At 42.1% G+C, this 19,966-nt stretch overlaps 1 protein-coding gene across 1 annotated transcript in view; it reads left to right on the forward strand.

Annotated features, from left to right (window-relative positions):
* arpp21 (cAMP-regulated phosphoprotein, 21) overlaps window positions 1–19,966 on the forward strand; it is a 205,275-nt gene that overhangs the window by 146,495 nt on the left and 38,814 nt on the right. The window contains 4 exon segments of the mRNA XM_052023736.1: window positions 1,204–1,352; window positions 2,178–2,282; window positions 3,211–3,456; window positions 14,735–14,861. Of these exon segments, the coding sequence (XP_051879696.1) occupies window positions 1,204–1,352; window positions 2,178–2,282; window positions 3,211–3,456; window positions 14,735–14,861 (627 nt within the window).

The following is a 19,966-nucleotide window of genomic DNA, read 5'->3' on the forward strand; positions in this document are numbered from 1 at the left end:
ACTGTAGATAATTTTCCCATTGCTAAAACCAACTCTACTTCTCAGTTTGTTTTTATTTTGCAATTTAGTTGATGAAAATGGACGTATGAACTTTTTGTCTTTATGTACTAACTATCCGCAGTCCAAAACTATGCTTGGCTCCTACTCCTAAATTGGAGTCCCAAGTTCTGTTGACACACAAGAGACTGCAGATGCTGGAATCTGGAGCAACTCTGCAGGTCAAGCAGCACCTGCGGGAGGAATGGAATTATCGACGTTTGCAGTTGAAACCCTGCATCGGGAATCTGATGCAGGGTTTCCATGTGAAACATCGACAGTTCCATTCCTCCCGCAGGTGCTGCTTGACCTGCAGAGTTTCTCCAGCAGGTTGTTTGTTGCTCCTTGGTTTTGTTGCCGATTTCTTTAAATTAATAGAAAATTAGATTTAAAATTGCAGATGGCTTTGAAGGTATCATGATATGTGCATATTTGACCTAGGAAGAACAGGAGAGGAAATAAAAAGATCAGGTTATTGGTGTCCACTGATACATCTGTTTTTGCAAATATGCAACTGTGTGGCAAGAATGTTTAAAACTGTCATTTTTCTGAAAGAACTTTGAATGGAAAAACTGATAACAACAAACTGCTTTTTGTGAGCGACATCTTGCGATTAGTTTTTTGTTGCAGTTCTTTCTAAGATTTCCAACTAAACCTTCAATGCTAACATTTGTATCTTTATATGGTAGTTTGCATCTTTTATCTCTCATATATTATATCGTCAATGACAGTAATAATAGCTTTTCACGCATGAGGTTTACTGTTTCTCTGCAGAACTATTAGATTAGGTGTTCTAAGACTGAATGAGAAAGGGAAGGAAGGGTTGTCAAGAAATTTGTTATTTGTATCTTCTTTCAAGCAAAATGGACCATCAACGTTGAAGGACAAATACTGGAAGCTTAAAATGTGAATGGGACATTACCTCGCATTATACCTCAGTACAGGGTTATAAACTTACATGAAGATCTGTATTCATAGGTCAGATAGACCTTAAAAACGAACACAGATTCTACGCCTTTTATTCACTTCAGTTGCAGCTCCCCATTGGGAGTTCAAGAGTGCTGGACTTGCCTTACAAATTTATAATCTGCGTTTTTATATGTTTAAGTATTTAAATTACACCAATTCTCTTTGTTGCATTCATTGAGTTTGTTGCACCTGTTACAGGCCAACCCTTTGTGAATCCTGACGGTACACCTGCAATTTACAATCCTCCTGCTGGCTCCCAGTCAGTTAGAGGTCAGCTTCCTGGACAGGCTCAGCAGCAACCTACTCCACAATCACAGCAGCAGATACCCAGCCATCTAGTTCCACAGGTGAACCATGCAGTTTTTGTACCTGTTAAAATAACAAAATGTGTGTTGTTTACTGGACCCACAGTCTCATTCCCCATTAATTATTTTGTCAGGATTTTTGCATGCAGAGTAATGGAGTAACGCTGTGATGGAAATTGTTTTTAAACACCATCAAGCTCTTGTGAAAACCAGGAGCTCAACTATTTGGCTAGAGGTTGACTACTCTGGTTCAGTTTTACCATATTATTCAGTCTGAGCCAAATGGAAATAAACTTAAGTATCTTTGTTTTCCTGAATGGCACAGTGGTGCAGCCTTGCCACTCCACAGTTGAGTTTGCTCATTCTTCCTCAGATTGCATGCGTTTCCCCAAGTGCTCTGGTCTCCTCCCCAGTCCCACAGCTGATTGGTAGATTGATTGGCTGCTGTAAATTATCTCCAGTGTAGGTGGGTGATGGGGAAATCAGGGTATAGTTGATGGGCATATGAAAGAGAAAAGGTTACATGGAACTATGTGAGGGAATAGGATTGATTAGATTGTTCTGAGAGCTGACATAGACTCAATGGTTTGAATGATCTCTTTCTATGTCATAAGAGAATGAATCTGCCTGAACATTATTATTCTAAATCAAGCTGCAGAAATCTCCTGTCATTAAATACTCACCAAATTGTTGATGACTTGTATCTCCGTTGAAATATATAGCATGGTAATGATACGTTATAAACAACCACAGAAACTTGCCAATACCTTCGCATGCATTTGATTTCTTGCATATCAAATTTCTATTCTTTGTAAATCTCTGAACTGTAGCTTCAATAATTACTTTAGTAATTAATTTTTTTCTCAGCCTGTGCAAGCAATGCAGTCTTCTTCTCAGTCTGTCCAGTATCCGACAGCTTCTTACCCTTCCCAGCACCTACTGCCAGTTTCACCAACACAACAGTTTCCTGTGGTACTTGTATAGTTTCATTTCCGGCTTCTATTTATTAATTCTAATATTTGCAATGTCTGTACAAATGTAATAAGTTTGTGTGTTTTGTTTCACTTTCAGTGCTGACTGTTCATTGTATTAACTGTAGTTGACAGTTCACGTCTGATGTTAATTCTATATTACTTGCCAAAATATTTGTGTGTGAGAAAGTTGCTTGAATCTGTGTTAAGATTAAATCAGAAAAGTAATAATTATCGTTGATTTTCACTGACGAATCTTCATGTTGGTAAATAGTTATATGTTACATGGCCCACTAAACACACATGAAAACTGCTTTTAGTGATTCATTAATATATAACTACTCAAAAAAATTACATTGTTTAATGTTTGCATGCCCATCAGCTGATATAATAAGATGGACACCACCAAAAATTTAAAGAATAAATGGAGGAGGTAACAGACTGTCTAACCTGCTATTGTCTTTTGGATGTCACACACAATCTAGATCTAACCCTGTTTATCCAATGCTCATACCATCAGCACAAATTTTTAAAAGGCTTTGGTCTGCTCTGAGATGGTTAATAACAGCTGAGCCTGTGGTCATGATTTACAATTGGTCTCAGTGGCCCCGGGTTAGAGAAGCAAATCAATTATGGCTTCTTCCTCTTATCCTTATCCAATGATTCCTGACAGAAGAAAGTGTGTTTTTTTGTATCCATAGATACTGGATCATAACCCAATTTGGTTGGAAAGATTACTTGCTAAATTCAAAGCTTTCTTCATTGTTACATTTTTTTAGTAGTTAATAGCCATGGCATGGAACCAAATGCAGCATGAATTTCTATGGATATGTGCTTGTTTTTCTCTAATGTTGCATGTTTTCTTTGAGTACTCTTGGAGGAATTATTCGGCAGACTGTACTCATTATTATTTGATGACTTCATCACAGCGAGAAGATTTGGCCTCCCAGTTTAACCAGATGAGTTTAAGCAGACAGTCATCGGGAGATACTACTGAGCCACCATCTGGTTCTGTCTATCCATCACCCATATTGCCTCAGGCACCCCAACAAGCTAACTATGTCATGGCGTCACCAAGTCAGCTTACCCCGGGTAGTTTTACTGGATCTGGACAGCCCATGTCTCAGCAAGTACTTCAGCCACCACAAGGATTTGTACAACAACCATCTGCCCAGGTATGAAAATGATACCAGATAAGTGTGGCCTAGTTAAATAATGAGAAAGGTGAACTAAACCTCGAATAAAAATGCATGATTACATATATCATATTGCATTCCAAACAGTAAGGATACATAGAAATAGTGGTTTAAACCATCTATTTAGTTTTATTAACAAGAAAGTAATTTTGGAAAGAAAGGGTCTCAGAGGCTGTCTGACACATAATCATACCAAGTAGTGAATAAATTGGTTTGCAGAGAGCCATTTTTGAATATTCAGTTCAATGAAAATTAAAACATGATTGAAAAATCTGGGGCTTGCCCTGCAGTTTGGGGAAGGCCATGATTTTTATTCCAGCTCCTCTGCGTCATTGATGTTTCAATACATGGAGTCTAGACATGCTCACTGGCATCCAATGATGCTTGTCACCAATTCAATAACTTTCATTGACATATACAGTTTATGTGTAGTAGTACGTGTAGGGCTGCCTTTATCATTACGTCAAAGATAAGGGGTAGGATGTTCACAGGGAATTTGAGGAAGAATTTTTTCATCCATAGTGGTGGACTCTGGAATGTACTGCCTGAAGTGGTCAATGAGGCAGAAAGCCCCACAACATTTAAGAAACATCTAGATGGTCACTTGAATTGCAAGACATAGAAAGCAATGGGCAACCTACTGGAAAATTGGATTAGTATAGATGGCTACTCAATGGTCAGTCTGGACATGGTTGACCAAAGGACCTGCTTTTGTGCTGTATGACTCTTTGACTTAAAGGGGACCTGCCTGACACCCAACAATCTTCCAACCAAACCCGATCTCTATCGACCACCAACCCTCCCCGCAGCCTTACCCGATACTTACCTAATTTTCTTTGTGGAGAAGGCAAAAGGAGAAGCTTTTTGACTTTGTGCACTTCTGAATTACACACAGCAAGTACTCCGAAAAAATGTGGATTGTCCATCTCAAAATGACTGAAAGAATTTGCAGCTATGCAGCAACCTTTAACTAAAGATACCTCACTGAATTCTATTCCTTCTGGCAATCTGAATGTACTCATTCAGTTAATTCCTGTAATGGATATAACACAACATAAGTTATATGCTGACACCTCGTCTCTATAATGCATACCTGGTGGCTTTTAAAATGAATGTACTACACTCTTGTTTATTGCTAATTTGGAGATGTTCACTGGAGGATCTAATGGTATACACTAATTCATGAAAGGGAAAGATCTAAAAAAAACACTAATCTTGCAAATCCTTACTAGTACATGGAGCTCCTTGTATCACAGCTTGCTACTGGTGCCTGTTTTTCATGCATTAATTGCACATAAAATCAACTTAAACCAAATTAGATTGCAGTGGTGATCACTTTTCTGTGAAATTATGCCTGTCAGTAAATTGGTCCAAACACTTGTCTGCACAATTAATCTTTGTGTCTGATGTTCTACTGGTGCCAATTTTACTCCTAAGCCATTCAGAGCGTATAAACTACAAGTAGAAAACATTAAATTATTCCAGTGCCCAACAGGCAGCTATTGTTAGCTCTAGAATGTTCGTACAGGCGACCCCCGTGATACAGCAAGGTTATGAAAATTCATCCTTATGGAATTCACAAATCACCGCCCAAAAATCTGAGACATGGAATGCAATTCATTCTTACAGAACATATGTGGGGGAAAAATTGAATAAATACAAAATGTGAAAGAAACAACAAATTTCATCAATTTTTTTTCAACTTGCAATTTTTAACACATGTCCAGGTAATGCGGCTTTTGTTAGCGTCTAACAGTATTTTTTCAAGGGCTTTCCATATTATTTACTGTTATTTATGGTGAACTATATCACTAGACTATCTTACCCATATTTGATATGTGTTCAAAAGTGTATGTCTCCATTTAATCGGAAGGTTGGAGGGTGATGTAGCGACTCAAGAGGCTGCCACCTAGCTCCACTCTCCCCTCTCCCCACCTAGCTCCACTTACTCTTTTTTACCTCTCTTCTTATCTGTCTCACCATCCAGTTTACAGTTGGTCTTTTTACTCCAGGTTGCAGTTGCTTGTGTCTCCAAATGCAGCTATTGGCCACTTATGAGATTTGCTTTGGAAAGTGACAAGGCAATCCCTTAAATGCCAAACCCCCCCCCCCCCCACCCTACCCCCAGCCACGAACCAGCAGCTGTGGTACTTTCATTACTGTGGAGGAACAAAATATCTCGTAGGAACACATCATGATCTGGGATTCAATGGGACTTAGGGTTTGCATTATGGAAAATCATGATGCAGACAGGTTTCCAGGAATGTAACCGCTCTGGAACAAGGGTGTTGCCTGGATACGGATACACCAAGTAATTAGAAAGGCAAATTGATCTTCAGCATTGCGAGGGGTAATATGCAGATGACAAAGTTTGACGCAACTTTACAGGGCACAGATGAAACTACACCTGGAGTATTGTGTATAATTTTGGTCTTCATATTCAAGGAAGGATTTGCTTGCATTGGAGACAGCGCAGGGAAGGTTAATTTCTGGAAAGGAATGGTTTATGTATGAAAAAGGTTGAACAGGTTGTGCTACTCATTGTTGTATGGAAGAATGAGAGATGATCTTATTAAAATATATAAAATTCCGGAATTGATATAGTTAATGCTGGGAGAATCTTTCCCCTGGAACATAGAACAGTACAGCACAGGAACAGGCCCTTCAGCCCACATGTCTGTGCCTGTCACGAACCAGCAACAAAAGAAACACACTGAGCATGATTCAGTGTTAAAAACTATTTTATTAATTACTACTTATGATAATACGTAAAATAAAAGTAAAAATGTTAGTATGTTAGAATTCAAAAATGTTAAACCTCGAACGTTAACCCCAAAACTAAACTCTTCGTGTGTGTGTTTGTGGCAAAGTCCAAAACTCCCAGTTCCGGAATGGTTTTTAAAGTTCAGTTCCGCAAGCCATAAGGTGAAACATGAGCAAGGGCTTCTTCAAACACCACCGTTGTCTGAAGATAAGACGTAGATGTAGAGAACATAGAGAGAGTAAATACGAAATCCAAATGTTCCACGATGGAACCCCAGCGACACTTCAGTGTTTACTCGGTAGTGACTTCCTCACCCCGAAAAGCATCCGAATCGTGGTCGTCCACACACAAATACCTGTTTCCTTCTACAGGTCAGCAACAAAGTGAACTCCACCGGATTACTTCCAACTTCCATACATGGATTTCTGTGGCAAACACAGTTATTGTTTCTCATCCAACGATAGAGAAAACAAGCAGGCTGGAGTCTCTCTCCCTTCTCTCTCTCTCTCCTTCTTCTTCTTCTGACTTCTTCAACAACGTCATTACGTCCTTTATCTTCTATTGATGTAAGCACGCCCCACACACACACACACACACACACACACACACACACACACACACACACACACACACACACACACACACACACACACACTCTATCTTAAAGGGACTTTCACTGAGTCCGTAACAGTGCCGACCATGATGTCATCTGCCTCTAGAGGTCCAAATCCCTCTATTCCCTTCCTGTTGATGTGTCTGTTTAAACACCTCACAATTGTTCATATTGTATCTGTTTCTGCCACCTCCCTTTGCCGTATGTTCCGGGCATCTACCAATCTCTGTGTAAAACAACTTGTGGTCCACATGTCCTTTAAACTTTCCCCCTCTTACCTTAAACCTGTGCCTTCTAGTATTTGACATTTCTACCCTGGGAAAAAGACTTGATGATCTACCCCATCTATGCCTCTCATATTTTTACATACTTCAATCAGGTCGCCCCTCAGTCTCCAACACTCCAGAGAAAACAATCTGTCCAATTTCTCCTTATAGCTAAAGAGGGCAAACAGGTGACATGAGATATGGTGAAGGAGAATCTTATGAGATTCTATTAGTATATTAAGAGCAAAAGGGTAACTCGGGAAAGAACAGGTCCCCTAAGGATCAGTGTAGCCATATATGTGTGAAGCCATGGAGATGTATGAGGTCTTAAATAATACTTCAAGTCTGTATTCACCCTGAAGAAGCTCATGGAAGCTAGGGAATTCAGGGAAAAGAACAGTTATATCCTCAAACATGTTAATATTATGAAAGAGGAGCTGTTGGACGTCTTTGGGCACTTAAAGGTGGATAAATCCCCAGAGCCTGACCAAGTGTATCCCTGGAAATTGTAGGAAGCAAAGGGAGAAGTTGGGGGCCTGGCAGAGATTTTTATATCTTCCTTGGCCACGGGTGAGGTACCATAAGACTGGAAGGTGGAAAATGTGTCTTTTTTCAAGAAGGGCTGCAAGGTCAAGCCAGAAACCTCCAGGCCGGTGAGCTTAAAATCAGAGATGGGTAAGTTACTGGAGAGGATTCTGAGAGACAGGATCTAACTGCATTTGGAAAGGGAAGGACTGATTAAGGCTAGTCAGCTGGGCTTTGTGTGTAGGAAATCATGCCTCAAATTTAATTGAGTATTTTGAAGAGGTGACCAGAAGGATTGAGGAAGGCAGGGCGGTATATGTTGTCTACTTGGACTCTAGGAAGGCTTTTGACAAGGTTCTGCATGGTAGTCTGGTCCATAAGGTGAGATCAACTGGGACCCAGGGTGAGCTAACCAGTTCAGTACAAAATTAGCTTGATGGAAGGAGTCAGAGAGTGGTAGTGGAGGTAGTTGTTTTGTGTCCAAGATCCTTCTGTACAGCAATACTCTTAAGGGTCCTGACATTCACTGCATACTTTCTTCTTGCACTTGACGTCCCAAAATGTATCCTTAACCTTTTCCTGATTAAGTTCCATCTGCCAACTCTCTGCCCAAATTTCCACTGATCCATATCCTACTGTGTCTTTTGTCAACATTTCTCACAATCCACATCTCCTTCCATTTTCAAATGTCTGCAAACTTACTAATCAGACCAGCTCCGATTTATATATAAAAAAATGGAAGTGAAGACTCCTTTCTTGAAAAACAGAGAATTTGTAGGTGATCCTATTCAGTGATCACATTTCAAACTGACTTAAATTTATCCATTGTGAGCTCAAATTTGTTCAGCTTTGTTATAACCTCTCCATGGTTTTGGTATCAGTTTCCTATACCTTTTATTAATTCCATAACTGAGAATAAGCACGTTCTCAGTGGTTCATCCCTGGTTTTTGGATTCAAAAAAAAGTAGAAGAGAGATAATTTAATATTTGCCTTTTTTTCTAGAGCTAGTGACAATCTACAACACTTTAATAATGAAGTAAAATGGAGCATTCAGTAAGTGGTATAAACCACGGGGTACAAATTATCACCTCAGGAAAGGAGTTTGAGGTTGGAGACTGCAGAAAAATGAGAGGTTATAATTGTAGAATTAATCCTTTTGCAGAGCTGGGGAGGAGGGTTGTATGCTGAATTTGGCATGAAAATAGTGGAATTCCCAAGTGATTAACATTCTGTTGAACGAATGTTATTAAGCAAGCGTACTTGATCCCATCTAGGAAAGGCTCACATGGAGGTTACAGGCTTCTATTAATCATCTTTAAATGACTTGAAGATACTGTAGCAGTGATTTTCTGCTATTATGTAAACTGATTGTCTTCACAACTCCTGACTAAAACTCTCCTTAGACTCATAGAGTTATACAGCATGGAAACAGGCCCTTCAGCCCAACTCATCCATGCTGACCAAGGTGCCTACCTGAGCTAGTCCCATTTGCTTGTATTTGGCTCACATCCCTCTAACCTTTCCCATTCATGTGCCTGTCCAAATAGAAAACCTACAGCACATACAGGCCCTTCGGCCCACAAAGTTGTGCCGAACATGTCCCGACCTTAGAAATTACTAGGCTTACCCATAGCCCTCTATTTTTCTAAGCTCCATGTACCTATCCAAAAGACTCTTAAAAGACCCTATCGTATCTGCCTCCACCACCATTTCCGGCAGCCCATTCCACACACTCACCACTCTCTGAGTAAAAAACTTACCCCTGACATCTCCTCTGTACCCACTCCCCAGCACCTTAAACCTGTGTCCTCTTGTGGCCACCATTTCAGCCCTGGGGAAAAGCCTCTGACTATCCACACGATCAATGCCTCTCATTATCTCATACACCTCTATCAGGTCCCCCCTCATCCTCCGTTGCTCCAAGGAGAAAAGGCCGAGTTCCCTCAACCTGCTTTCATAAGGCATGCTTCGCATTCCAGGCAACATCCTTATAAATCTCCTCTGCACCCTTTCTATGGCTTCCACATCCTTCCTGTAGTGAGGCGACCAGAACTGAGCACAGTACTCCAAGTGGGGTCTGATCAGGGTCCTGTATAGCTGCAACATTACCTCTCAGCTCCTAAATTCAATTGTAAACATTGTAATGGTCCCTACCTCTATCATTTCCTCTGGCAGCTTGTTCCATATACCCATCAATCATTCCAGATACCCACCATCCTCTATGAAAAACCCACCCCTCAGGTCCCCTTTAAATCTTTCCCCCTCACCTTAAACCTATGCCCTCTAGTTTTAGACTCCCCTATCCTTGAAAAAAGACTGTGACCATCCAAACTATCTATGGCCCTCATGATTTTATAAACCTCTATCAGGTCACCCCTCAGTCTTATACGCTCCAGGGAAACAGTCCCAGCCTGTCCAGTCTCTCCTTAGACCTCAAGCCCTCCGGTCCCAGGAGCATTCTTGTGAATCTTTTCTGCCCCCTCTCTAGCTTCATAACCTCCTTCCTGGAGCACGGTGACCAGAACTGCATGCAACACTCCAAGTGCAGGCTCACCAATGTCTTGTACATCTGTAACCTGATGTCCCAACTCCTGTACTCAATGCCCCAGCAGATGAGGGCAAGCATGCCGCACACCTTCTTCACCACCCTGTCTCACTGTGATGCTCCTTTCAGGGAACTTGTACCCTCAGCAGCCACAAACAGTCTGCTGGAGGAACTCAGCGGGTCGAGCAGCATCTGTGAGAGGAAAGGAATTGTTGACGTTTCGGGTCGAAACCCCGAATCAGGACATGCTTCCACCCGAAATGTTAACAAATCTTTTCCTCCCACAGATGCCGCTCGACCTGCTGAGTTCCTCCAGCAGATTGTGTGTTGCTCCAAATACCAGCATCTGCAGTCTCTTGTGTCTCCCTGCTTTTATCCCTAGATCTCTCTATGCTACAACAGTCCACAGGGCCCCACCATTTACTGAGTAAGTTCTGCTCTGGTTTAACTTCCCAAAATGCATCACTTCACAGTTATTTAAGTACCATCTTCCAATCCTTTGCCCACCTTCCCAGTCGATCTAGATCCTGTTGTAACATAGACTCATAGAGCACTACAACACAGAAACAGGCCCTTCGGCCCATCCAGTCCATGCTGACCTGATCTTCTGCTTAGTCCCATCTACCTGCGCCTAGACCGTATCCCTCCAAACCCCTCCCATCCATATACCTGTCCAAACCTCTCTTAAATGTTACAATTGAACCTGCATCCACCACTCCCGCTGACAGCTCGTTCCACACTCGCACCACCCTCTGAGTGAAGTTGTTTCCCCTCAGATTCCCCTAAAATGTTTCACCTTTCACCCTAAACCCATGACCTCTAGTTCTAGTCTCACCCAACCTGAGGGGAAAAAACCTGCATGCATTCACTCTATAATTTTGTACACCTCTATAAGATCTCCCCTCATTCTTCTGTGCTCCAGGGAGTAAAGTCCTAACCTATTCAACCTTATATCTCAGGTCCTCAAGTCCCGGCAATATCCGTGTAAATTTCCTCTGCACTCTTTAAAACCATAGAACCATACAGCACAAAACAGGCCCTTCGGCCCACCCTGTTGTGGCGACCATCAAACCACCCTCACACTACCTAACCCCTTCTTCCCGCATATCCCTCTATCTCACATTCCTCCATATGCCTATCCAACAAACTCTTGAACCTGTTCAATGTATCTGCCTCCACCATCACCCCAGGCAGCACATTCCATGCACCAACCACTCTCTGGGTGAAAAACCTCCCCCTGACATCTCCCCTGAGCCTCCCACCCATACACATAAAGCCATGCCCTCTCGTCTTGAGCATTGGTGCCCTGGGAAGGAGGCGCTGGCTGTCTACTCTATCTATTCCTCTCAATATTTTATATACATCTATCATGTCTCCTCTCATCCTCCTCCTTTCCAGTGAATAAAGCCCTAGCACCTTAAGCCTTTCCTCATATTCTATACGCTCTAATCCAGGCAGCATCCTGGTAAATCTCCTCTGCACCCTCTCCAATGCCTCCACATTCTTCCTATAATGTGGGGACCAGAACTGAACACAGTACTCTAAGTGTGGCCTAACTAGAGTTTTGTAAAGCTGCATCATCACTTCGCGGCCCTTAAACTCAATCCCACGACTTATGAAAACTAACATCCCATAGGCCTTCTTAACTGCTCTATCCACCTGTGAGGCAACTTTCAGTGAACTGTGAATATGAACCCCCAGATCCCTCTGCTCCTCTACACTGCCAAGTACCTTGCCATTTACCCTGTACTCTGCCCTGGAGTTTGTCCTTCCAGAGTGTATCACCTCACACTTCTCCGGATTGAACTCCATCTGCCACTTGTCAGCCCAAGCTGATTGATATCTTTCCTGTAGGTAGGTGACCAGAACTGCACACAGTACTCCAATTTGGCCTCACCAACATCTTGTACAACTTCAACATAACATCCCAACTCCTGTACTCAGTGCCCTGATTTATGAAGGCTAAAGTGCCGAAAGCTCTCTTTACGACCCTTTCTACTTGTGACGCCACTTTCAAGGGACTATGGATCTGTATTCCCAGGTCCCTTTGTTCTACCGCACACCTCAGTGCCCTACCATTCACTGTGTAAGTCCTACCCTGGTCTGTCCTCCCAAAGTGCATCACCTCACACGTGTCTGCATTAAATTCCATCCGCCATTTTTCAGCCCATTTTCCCAGCTGGTCCAGATCATGCTGCAAGCTTTGATAGCCTTCCTCACTGTCCACTACGCCCCCAATCTTGGGGTCATCCGCAAATTTGCTGATCCAGTTTACTACATTATCATCTAAACCATTAATATAGATGATAAACAACATCGATCCCTGCGGCACACCACTAGTCACAGGCCTCCAGTCAGAGAGACAACCATTTACTACCACTCTCTGGCTTCTCCCGCAAAGTCAAATTTGAATCCAATTCACTACTTCATCCTGAATGTCAAGTGACTTAACCTTCTGGAGCAGTCTCCCACGCGGGACTTTGTCAAAGGCCTTGCTAAAGTCCATGCAGACAACGTCCACTGCCTTTCCGTCATTGACCTTCTTGGTAACCTGCTCGAAAAACTCTATAAGTTTGGTTAGACATGACCTACCACACACAAAGCCATGTTGACTATCCCTAATCAGGCCCTGTCTATCTAAATACTCATATATCCTGTCCCTCAGAATACCTTCCAATAATTTACCCACGACTTACGTCAGGCTCACTGGCCTAAAATTTCCCAGCTTATTCTAAGAGCCTTTTCTGAACAACAGAACATTAGCTATCCTCCAGTCCTCCGGCACCTCACCCGTGGGTAAGGATGTTTTAAATATCTCTGCCAAGGCCCCTGCAATTTCTACACTAGCCTCCCACAAGGTCTGAGGGGACACCTCATCAGGCCCTGGGGATTTATCCACCGTAATTCACCTCAAGACAGCCAGCACCACCTCTTCCGTAATCTGGATATGGTCCATGACCTCACTACTCTTTTTCCTCAGTTCTATTGTCTCTGTGTCTGTCTCCAGGGTAAATATGGATGCAAAAATTCATTTAAGATCTCCCCCATTTCTCTCAGTTCCATGCATAGATAACCACGCTGATCTTCAAGAGGACCAATTTTGTCCCTTGCTACCCTTTTGCTCTTAATATAGCTATAGAAACCCTTGGGATTCTCCTTCACCCTGTCTGCCAGAGCAACCTCATGTCCTCTTTTTGCCCTCCTGCTTTCTCTCTTAAGTGTTCTCTTGCATTTCTTATACTTCTCAAGTGTCTCAGGGGATCCTAACTGCCTATGCCTGATATGCACCTCCTTTTTCTTTACCGGGGCCTCAATATCCCTTGATAAACAAGCTTCCCTAAATCTGTTTGCCCTGCCTTTTATTCTAACAGGAACATACAGTTTCTGTACTCTCAGTATTCCACTTCTGGAAGCCTCCCACTTACCAAGCATCTCTTTGCCTGAAAACAGCCTATCCCAATCCAGACTCTCCCCTCCTCCCCCGCACCTGTCTATCACTATCTCTTAACCTACAGCTACCTATCACCACCTTGTGCCCACCCCACCTCCCCTCTTTTGTCCACCTATCACTGCTCTGCTTTTCCCTCCTATATATCGGGCTTCCCCTTTTCCTATCTTCAGTCCTGAAGAAGGGTCCTGACCCAAAACGTTGACCGCCTGCTTTTCTCCATGGATGCTTCCTGGCCTGCTGAGTTCCTCCAGCATCACAGTGTTTTTCATCTAGATTCCAACACCTGCAGTCCTTTGTTTCTCTATCTCAATCTACGCTTGCCAGGTCCCTTCTTATACCATCAAAATTGGCCTTCCTCCAGTTTAAAATCTCAGACCGAGGACCAGTCCTATCCTTCTCCATAATTACCTTGAAACTAATGGAATTATGATCACTAGATCCAAAGTGTTCCCCCACACACACTTCTGTCACCTGCCTTGTCTCATTCCCTCAGAGGAGATCCAGTATCGCGCTCTCTCTAGTTGGGACCTCGACATATTGATTAAGGAAACTTTCCCAAACACATTTGACAAACTCTATCCTATTCAATCCCTTTAACAGTGTGGGAGTCCCAGTCAATATGTGGAAAGTTAAAATCACCAACTATCACAACCTTATTTTTCTTGCAACTGTCTGCTATCTCTCTACAAATTTGTTCCTCTAAATCCTGCTGTCTATTGGGACGTCTATAATATAGTCCCATTAATGTGGTTATCCCTTTCTTATTCCTCAGTTCCACATGGTGGGCTGAAAGGCCTGTTTCTGTGCTGTACAATGTTCTATTACTGTAGTTATTGTCCAGAATTGCGGCTTCAGACAATGATAGATCAGTGACAGCATGGTGCATCTGGAGATAGATTTCTCCAGAGAAGGTCTGACGAATAACAATATACTTTAATCTGTTAATCTTTTGCTTTTCCGTAAATGCTGTTTTTTTTGTTATCGGTTAATGAAATCAGTTACGATTGCACACATTCTTGAATATTTTGCCACATAGTTATTAATAAACTGTTAAGGATTGAAACTTAAAAGCTTTCTGTGAATTTCTTTCAGATGCCAGTGTATTACTACCCCCCTGGCCAGTATACTACCTCAGCAGCCCAGCAGTTCAGGCCTGTTGCTACCGTTCAATACAATGCACAGCGTAGTCAGCAGATACCACAGACCACACCACAGACAGGTATGACATTTTGAGCAGTATTATTTCTGATTACTCCGAGTGAGCCTTGTGATTTTCCCCTTGTGCTTCTGCCTTGTCTTGACTTGGGGTCATTTAGAATTAGGGACAAACGAAGAACAGGTGCCAACAGCCACACCTCAGAATTCAAAAGCATAGAACTTTTTCTGAACTTTAAATTCAGCATCTATGACTATCTTTCCCTCCCAGAAATTTCTGTTTATACGCCTGCAGTTTTGGTTATTTTACATTAATTTCTTGTTCAGGAATAGAAAAAGAAACGCACCCCTCCTGCTTTCATGCTTCCAACCTGATGAAAAGTCAACTCATTTCTCTCTCCACAGATGCTGCCTTACCTCTTGTGTATTTCCAGATTTTTTGTTTTGTTTCAGGTTTACAGCAGCGGCAGTATTTTGCTATTAGCTTTTCTTTCTTTTGTTCCATCGATGAAGACTTATGAGTCAAATCAATGCAAATCAAAAAATCTGCAACTTTTTTGCTGTTTGTTCCACTAGAGCAGGCAAGTGACATGAGTAGCACCCGTCAAAGTGTTGTTGTTTATGTCAGCTTTTCAACATTGCCTTTTATTGCAGATTTGGGAAGGTAAAACAATAACCTTTTTATACTAAACCAGGTAAGGCTATAAAATACAATTAAGGCAACCGAGTTAGTGAATGTTAATGGGATTGTGTGTGTCTCTTGACGGGTGACTTTCATCCACATTGGCCTCAGGTAGCTTTTTTCGTCTGCTCAGTCTGAATCCAGCAAGAATGACAGAATCTGCAGCTTGGCTTGGCATTTGTTTGCTTTCATGTCACTTCATGGACTGAGCATCAAAGAAGAATGCGATTGCACAAATAACTGTATTTCTATGAAGAGTTTCAGGCTGAGCATAAAGTGACAGGGTCTAACTTAGAGATTGCATTTCTGCAAAAAGAGGGCTTGGTGGCCAATGATCATTTCATGGTAATTTTGGATCATTCCATGGTAATTTTGGATCATTCCAGAAGTTCGATCGGCACTCTTGAGTCACCCCAACACAATTTCTGTTTAAGGGCTGCATGAAATGATGTAATTTCCCAGGTAATACTTCCTTCAGAACACTTGAGGAGAACTTGGACCATGTTATTTTGTAGGGTCCCACTATAAAGCATTCATGGGACTACATGGTCTTACAAGTGCAGCACCTGCTTGGGAGATCTGCAGAGTGAGTTAAGTGCATACCTATTACCATGGTTGTCCCTGCTGAGCTAAAACAACCCAACATTCCTCAAACTCAGAGGACCACGGCCCCCACCCCCCACCTTCCAACTTTGCAATATGGTAACATAATACCCCACCTGGCAACCCCTCCCATTTGCTGCCTGCACCCCTTCCTCTCCCATTTGTTCTCCCGGTCTCCCACCACCAATTCTGTCTGTGAGCAGCAAACTCCCAGCCTCTGATCATTTTGAAGTCTGTGTGGACTTTAGTAAGACTTTTGACATAGTCCCAAATGGAAGACTGGTTCAAAAGGTCCAAGGCCCATGAGATCCAAGTCAAGTTGACCAATTGGATCCAAAATGGCTTGGAGATGAGATACAGTGGGTAATGACGGAGGATTGTTTTTGTGATTGGAAACCTGTGACCAGGGGCGTGCCACAGTGATTGGTGCTGGGATCCTTATTGTCTGTCATTTACATTATATGAATAAAAGAGGTACAAATAGTAACTTGCCGATGGCACAAAAAATTGATGGTGTTGCTGACAATGAGGAGGATAGTCTTAGCTCATGGAAGACATTGAGCTATCGGTAAATTGGGCAGAGCAACGGCAGATGGAATTCAATCCTCATAAGTGCAAGGTGATGCATTTGGGAGGACTAATAAAGGTGAAGACATGTACAGTCAGAATCAGTGTATTATCACTGACATATGTCGTGAAATTTGTTGTTTTGCGGCAGCAGTACAGTGCAAGACGTAAAGACATAAAAATTACTATAAGTTACAAAGTTAAATAAATAGTGCAAAAGAGGAATAACAAGGTAGTGTTCATGGGTTCATGGACCGTTCAGAAATCTGATGGCAGAGGGGAAGAAGCTGTTCCTGAATCGTTGAGTGTAAGTCTTCAGGCTCCTGTACCTCCTCCCCAATGGTAGTAACGTGAAGAGAGCATGTCCCGGTTGGTGAGGGTCCTTAATGATGGATGCTGCCTTCTTGAAGATGTCCTCGATGGTGGGGAGGGTTGTGCCCATGATGGAGCTGGCTGAGTCTACAACCCGCTGCAGCCTCTTTCAATCCTGCACATTGCAGCCTCCATACCAGGCAGTGATGCAACCAGTCAGAATGCTCTCCATCGTACATCTGTAGAAATTTGCAAGATTCTTAGGTGACATACAATGAATGATAGCACCCTAAGGAGTACTGAGGAATGAGGGACCTTGCTGTACAAATCCAAGGATCCCTGAAGGTGGCAGCACAGACTGATAGAGTGGTGAAGAGGCAGACTGAATAATAGCCTTCAATGCTGGAGCATAGAATGTAAGAGTATGGAGGCTATGGTACATCTTTATAAAACATTAGTTAGGCCATACCTAGGGTATTGTGTGCAGTTTGAAGGACCATGTTACAGGAAAATGTTATTACACCGTGGAGGGTAAAAAGAAGGTTCATTAGAATGCCACCTGAGGTAGAGTATTTCACTTATAAAGTGAGATTGAATAGTCTGGATTTGTTTTCCTCAGAGTGAAAGAAGCTGAAGGAAACCTGATTGAATTATACAAAGATATGAGAAGCATTGACAACGTAGGTAGCAGAAAACTTTTCTCCACAACAAAGGTGTGAATAAATCGAGGACGTAAGTTCAGGTTTAAGGGGAAGAGGTTGAGAGGACATCTGAGGAAGAAATGTTTTCACCCGGAAGGTGGAACACACCGCCTCAGGTACTCTCACAATATTGGAGAGGTACCCAGACGAGCACTTGAATTGCCCAAGGTCAGAAGGTGCAAAGCAGGACATAGGTGCTAATAAGTGGGATTTGTATAGCTGGTCAGCATGGAAATGGTGAGCGGAAGGCCCTGTTTCTGTGCTCTATGACATTCTTCCCACAAACAACAATCTGCTGTTACATCACCACAGCCCCCCACTAGACAAAGTCATCTTCCCTGCTACAGTTAACATGTGCCTCGAGTGCTGGGTTCCACGGCCCTGTCACTTGGCTCAATCTGCTGGCCTCTGAAGAAGAGGACCAGTCCTGCACCGCGTCTTGGTTATGGCTTCAGTTCCACCCAGAACGGCAGTTGGCTGAACCTTTCCAGCCCACCAGGATTTCGAGGCAATGCTCTTTCAACAAAGAAAGAAACTGGTACTTCTTCAGGTCGTTTACATGTCACTTTGAAGGGTTTTATTTCAAAATATATAAACAACGTTTTCATTGTGGCAACGTAATGCTGTGGTACAGGTAACTGTTGCATTTGTATCAACATGCATCTGTAATCCGTGCATACTGGGGAACGGGAGTGGAGCATGAATGCAAAACCAACTGATTTTATTGAATTCTATCAAAAATCAGATTGTTAAATGTGATCAAATATTTAATGCATAGGTAGTGTACATTTGTATGCTGACAGAGGCCACTGGGCAGGAACAGTGGTATTAGAAAGCATGCAAAATATGTCTTAATGCACAAAATTCTTGTGTGCATATGAAGGCATACAAATCTTGCTTCCCTTGCACTGTGAAGCAGGTTTGTTATTGAGGTTATTTCAGCATTTTTAAAGTGAAGTTATCTTTATCTGGTCTGAGACATCCAGAGTTTCTTTCATTATGTCCTGCTGTGTGGCTTTCTAAGTATTCATTCCCATTGCCCTGCTCTTTGGTAAAGTCTTGAGATTCCTCTGAATATTTGCCATTCTTCCTGATCGCCGCAGAAGTCAGAGCAAAACAAATGGAAAGAAAGCCTTTGTCCACACAGACTACTCTTTTATGTTTGGAAGTCAAGGAGCCTCATATGTGACAGAACTTCTTTGCTCTGGAGGATAGTGCATAAAATGGTGCGAAGCCCCTGCACAGTACCACTTTAATGTACCTTTTTTAAACATCATCGAGTTTCTAGCCCATTATTTCTTGTTCCAAAAGAATTTTCAAGCACATTTTCAAACTCTGCAAAATAATCAGCCATTCTACAGTTAAATTTGCTACATCATTTGGTTGCAGTCCTACACTTTAGGTTTTTAAAGAGTTACAGTATACTGCCTCTGCAATAGGAATGTTACATCCTGAAGATGGGAGCTTCTCAGCATGTACATGTTACCGGGTCATTGGGGAGGGGGCCGTTACACTGTAAGAGAGTGAATAGCAGGTCTCACAGTGAACCGGTCTCTTTCCCAGAAGCCACATACCATCTGACAAAACTATTGCTGCTTTGTTAAAGAGAGTAAAATCAAAATGTGGGTTGTTTCTTTTCTATGCTCGAAAGTACTAATATTATACCTACATTATTTTGTTTTTAAAATGTGCGAAATTGAATCTTGTGTGGACACTTCAGGTACCAAGTATGCTTGCTCAGACAGTTAGATAGATACTAATTAAATAACTATTGTGTAAACTTACTGTAATATGGAAGCATTTTAATCAAATGCTGTTTGTATTTGTAGTTGTTAGTTTATTTTGATAAATACATGTGTGAGGCTGTGCGAGCTAATTTTATTTTTGAAGGTTCTGGAGACCTTTGTTTGGTCTGTACCTTAAAGCCAATGAACCTTCATCTTTTCACCTCACTGGTGAAACTTCCGACTGAGAATAATCAGATGTATTAGCTGTTGTATTAGTTGTCACACTGATTTTAATTTTCCTTCAAAATCATCTTTTCTGTATAAATGTGTAATTATCACACTGGTTAGCCAATGTTTTCATTGAATATACTTTCCAATTTTGTTCGTCTCATCTTTCCATCAATATATACTCTCGGACAGACGGTCTTATAGAAACAATCTATTTTACTTAAATGGGTCATTTAAATAACAAAACAGACTTTTAACCATATGTGTCCATGTGTGTTGTTAAAGCTCATGGCTTCAGCTGAGTGCTCTGACAACTAGTCACCCTACCCACTTGTGCACACCGCTCCCA

Source organism: Pristis pectinata, chromosome 9 (genome assembly GCF_009764475.1).
Source record: "Pristis pectinata isolate sPriPec2 chromosome 9, sPriPec2.1.pri, whole genome shotgun sequence".
Lineage (NCBI taxonomy): Eukaryota > Metazoa > Chordata > Chondrichthyes > Rhinopristiformes > Pristidae > Pristis > Pristis pectinata.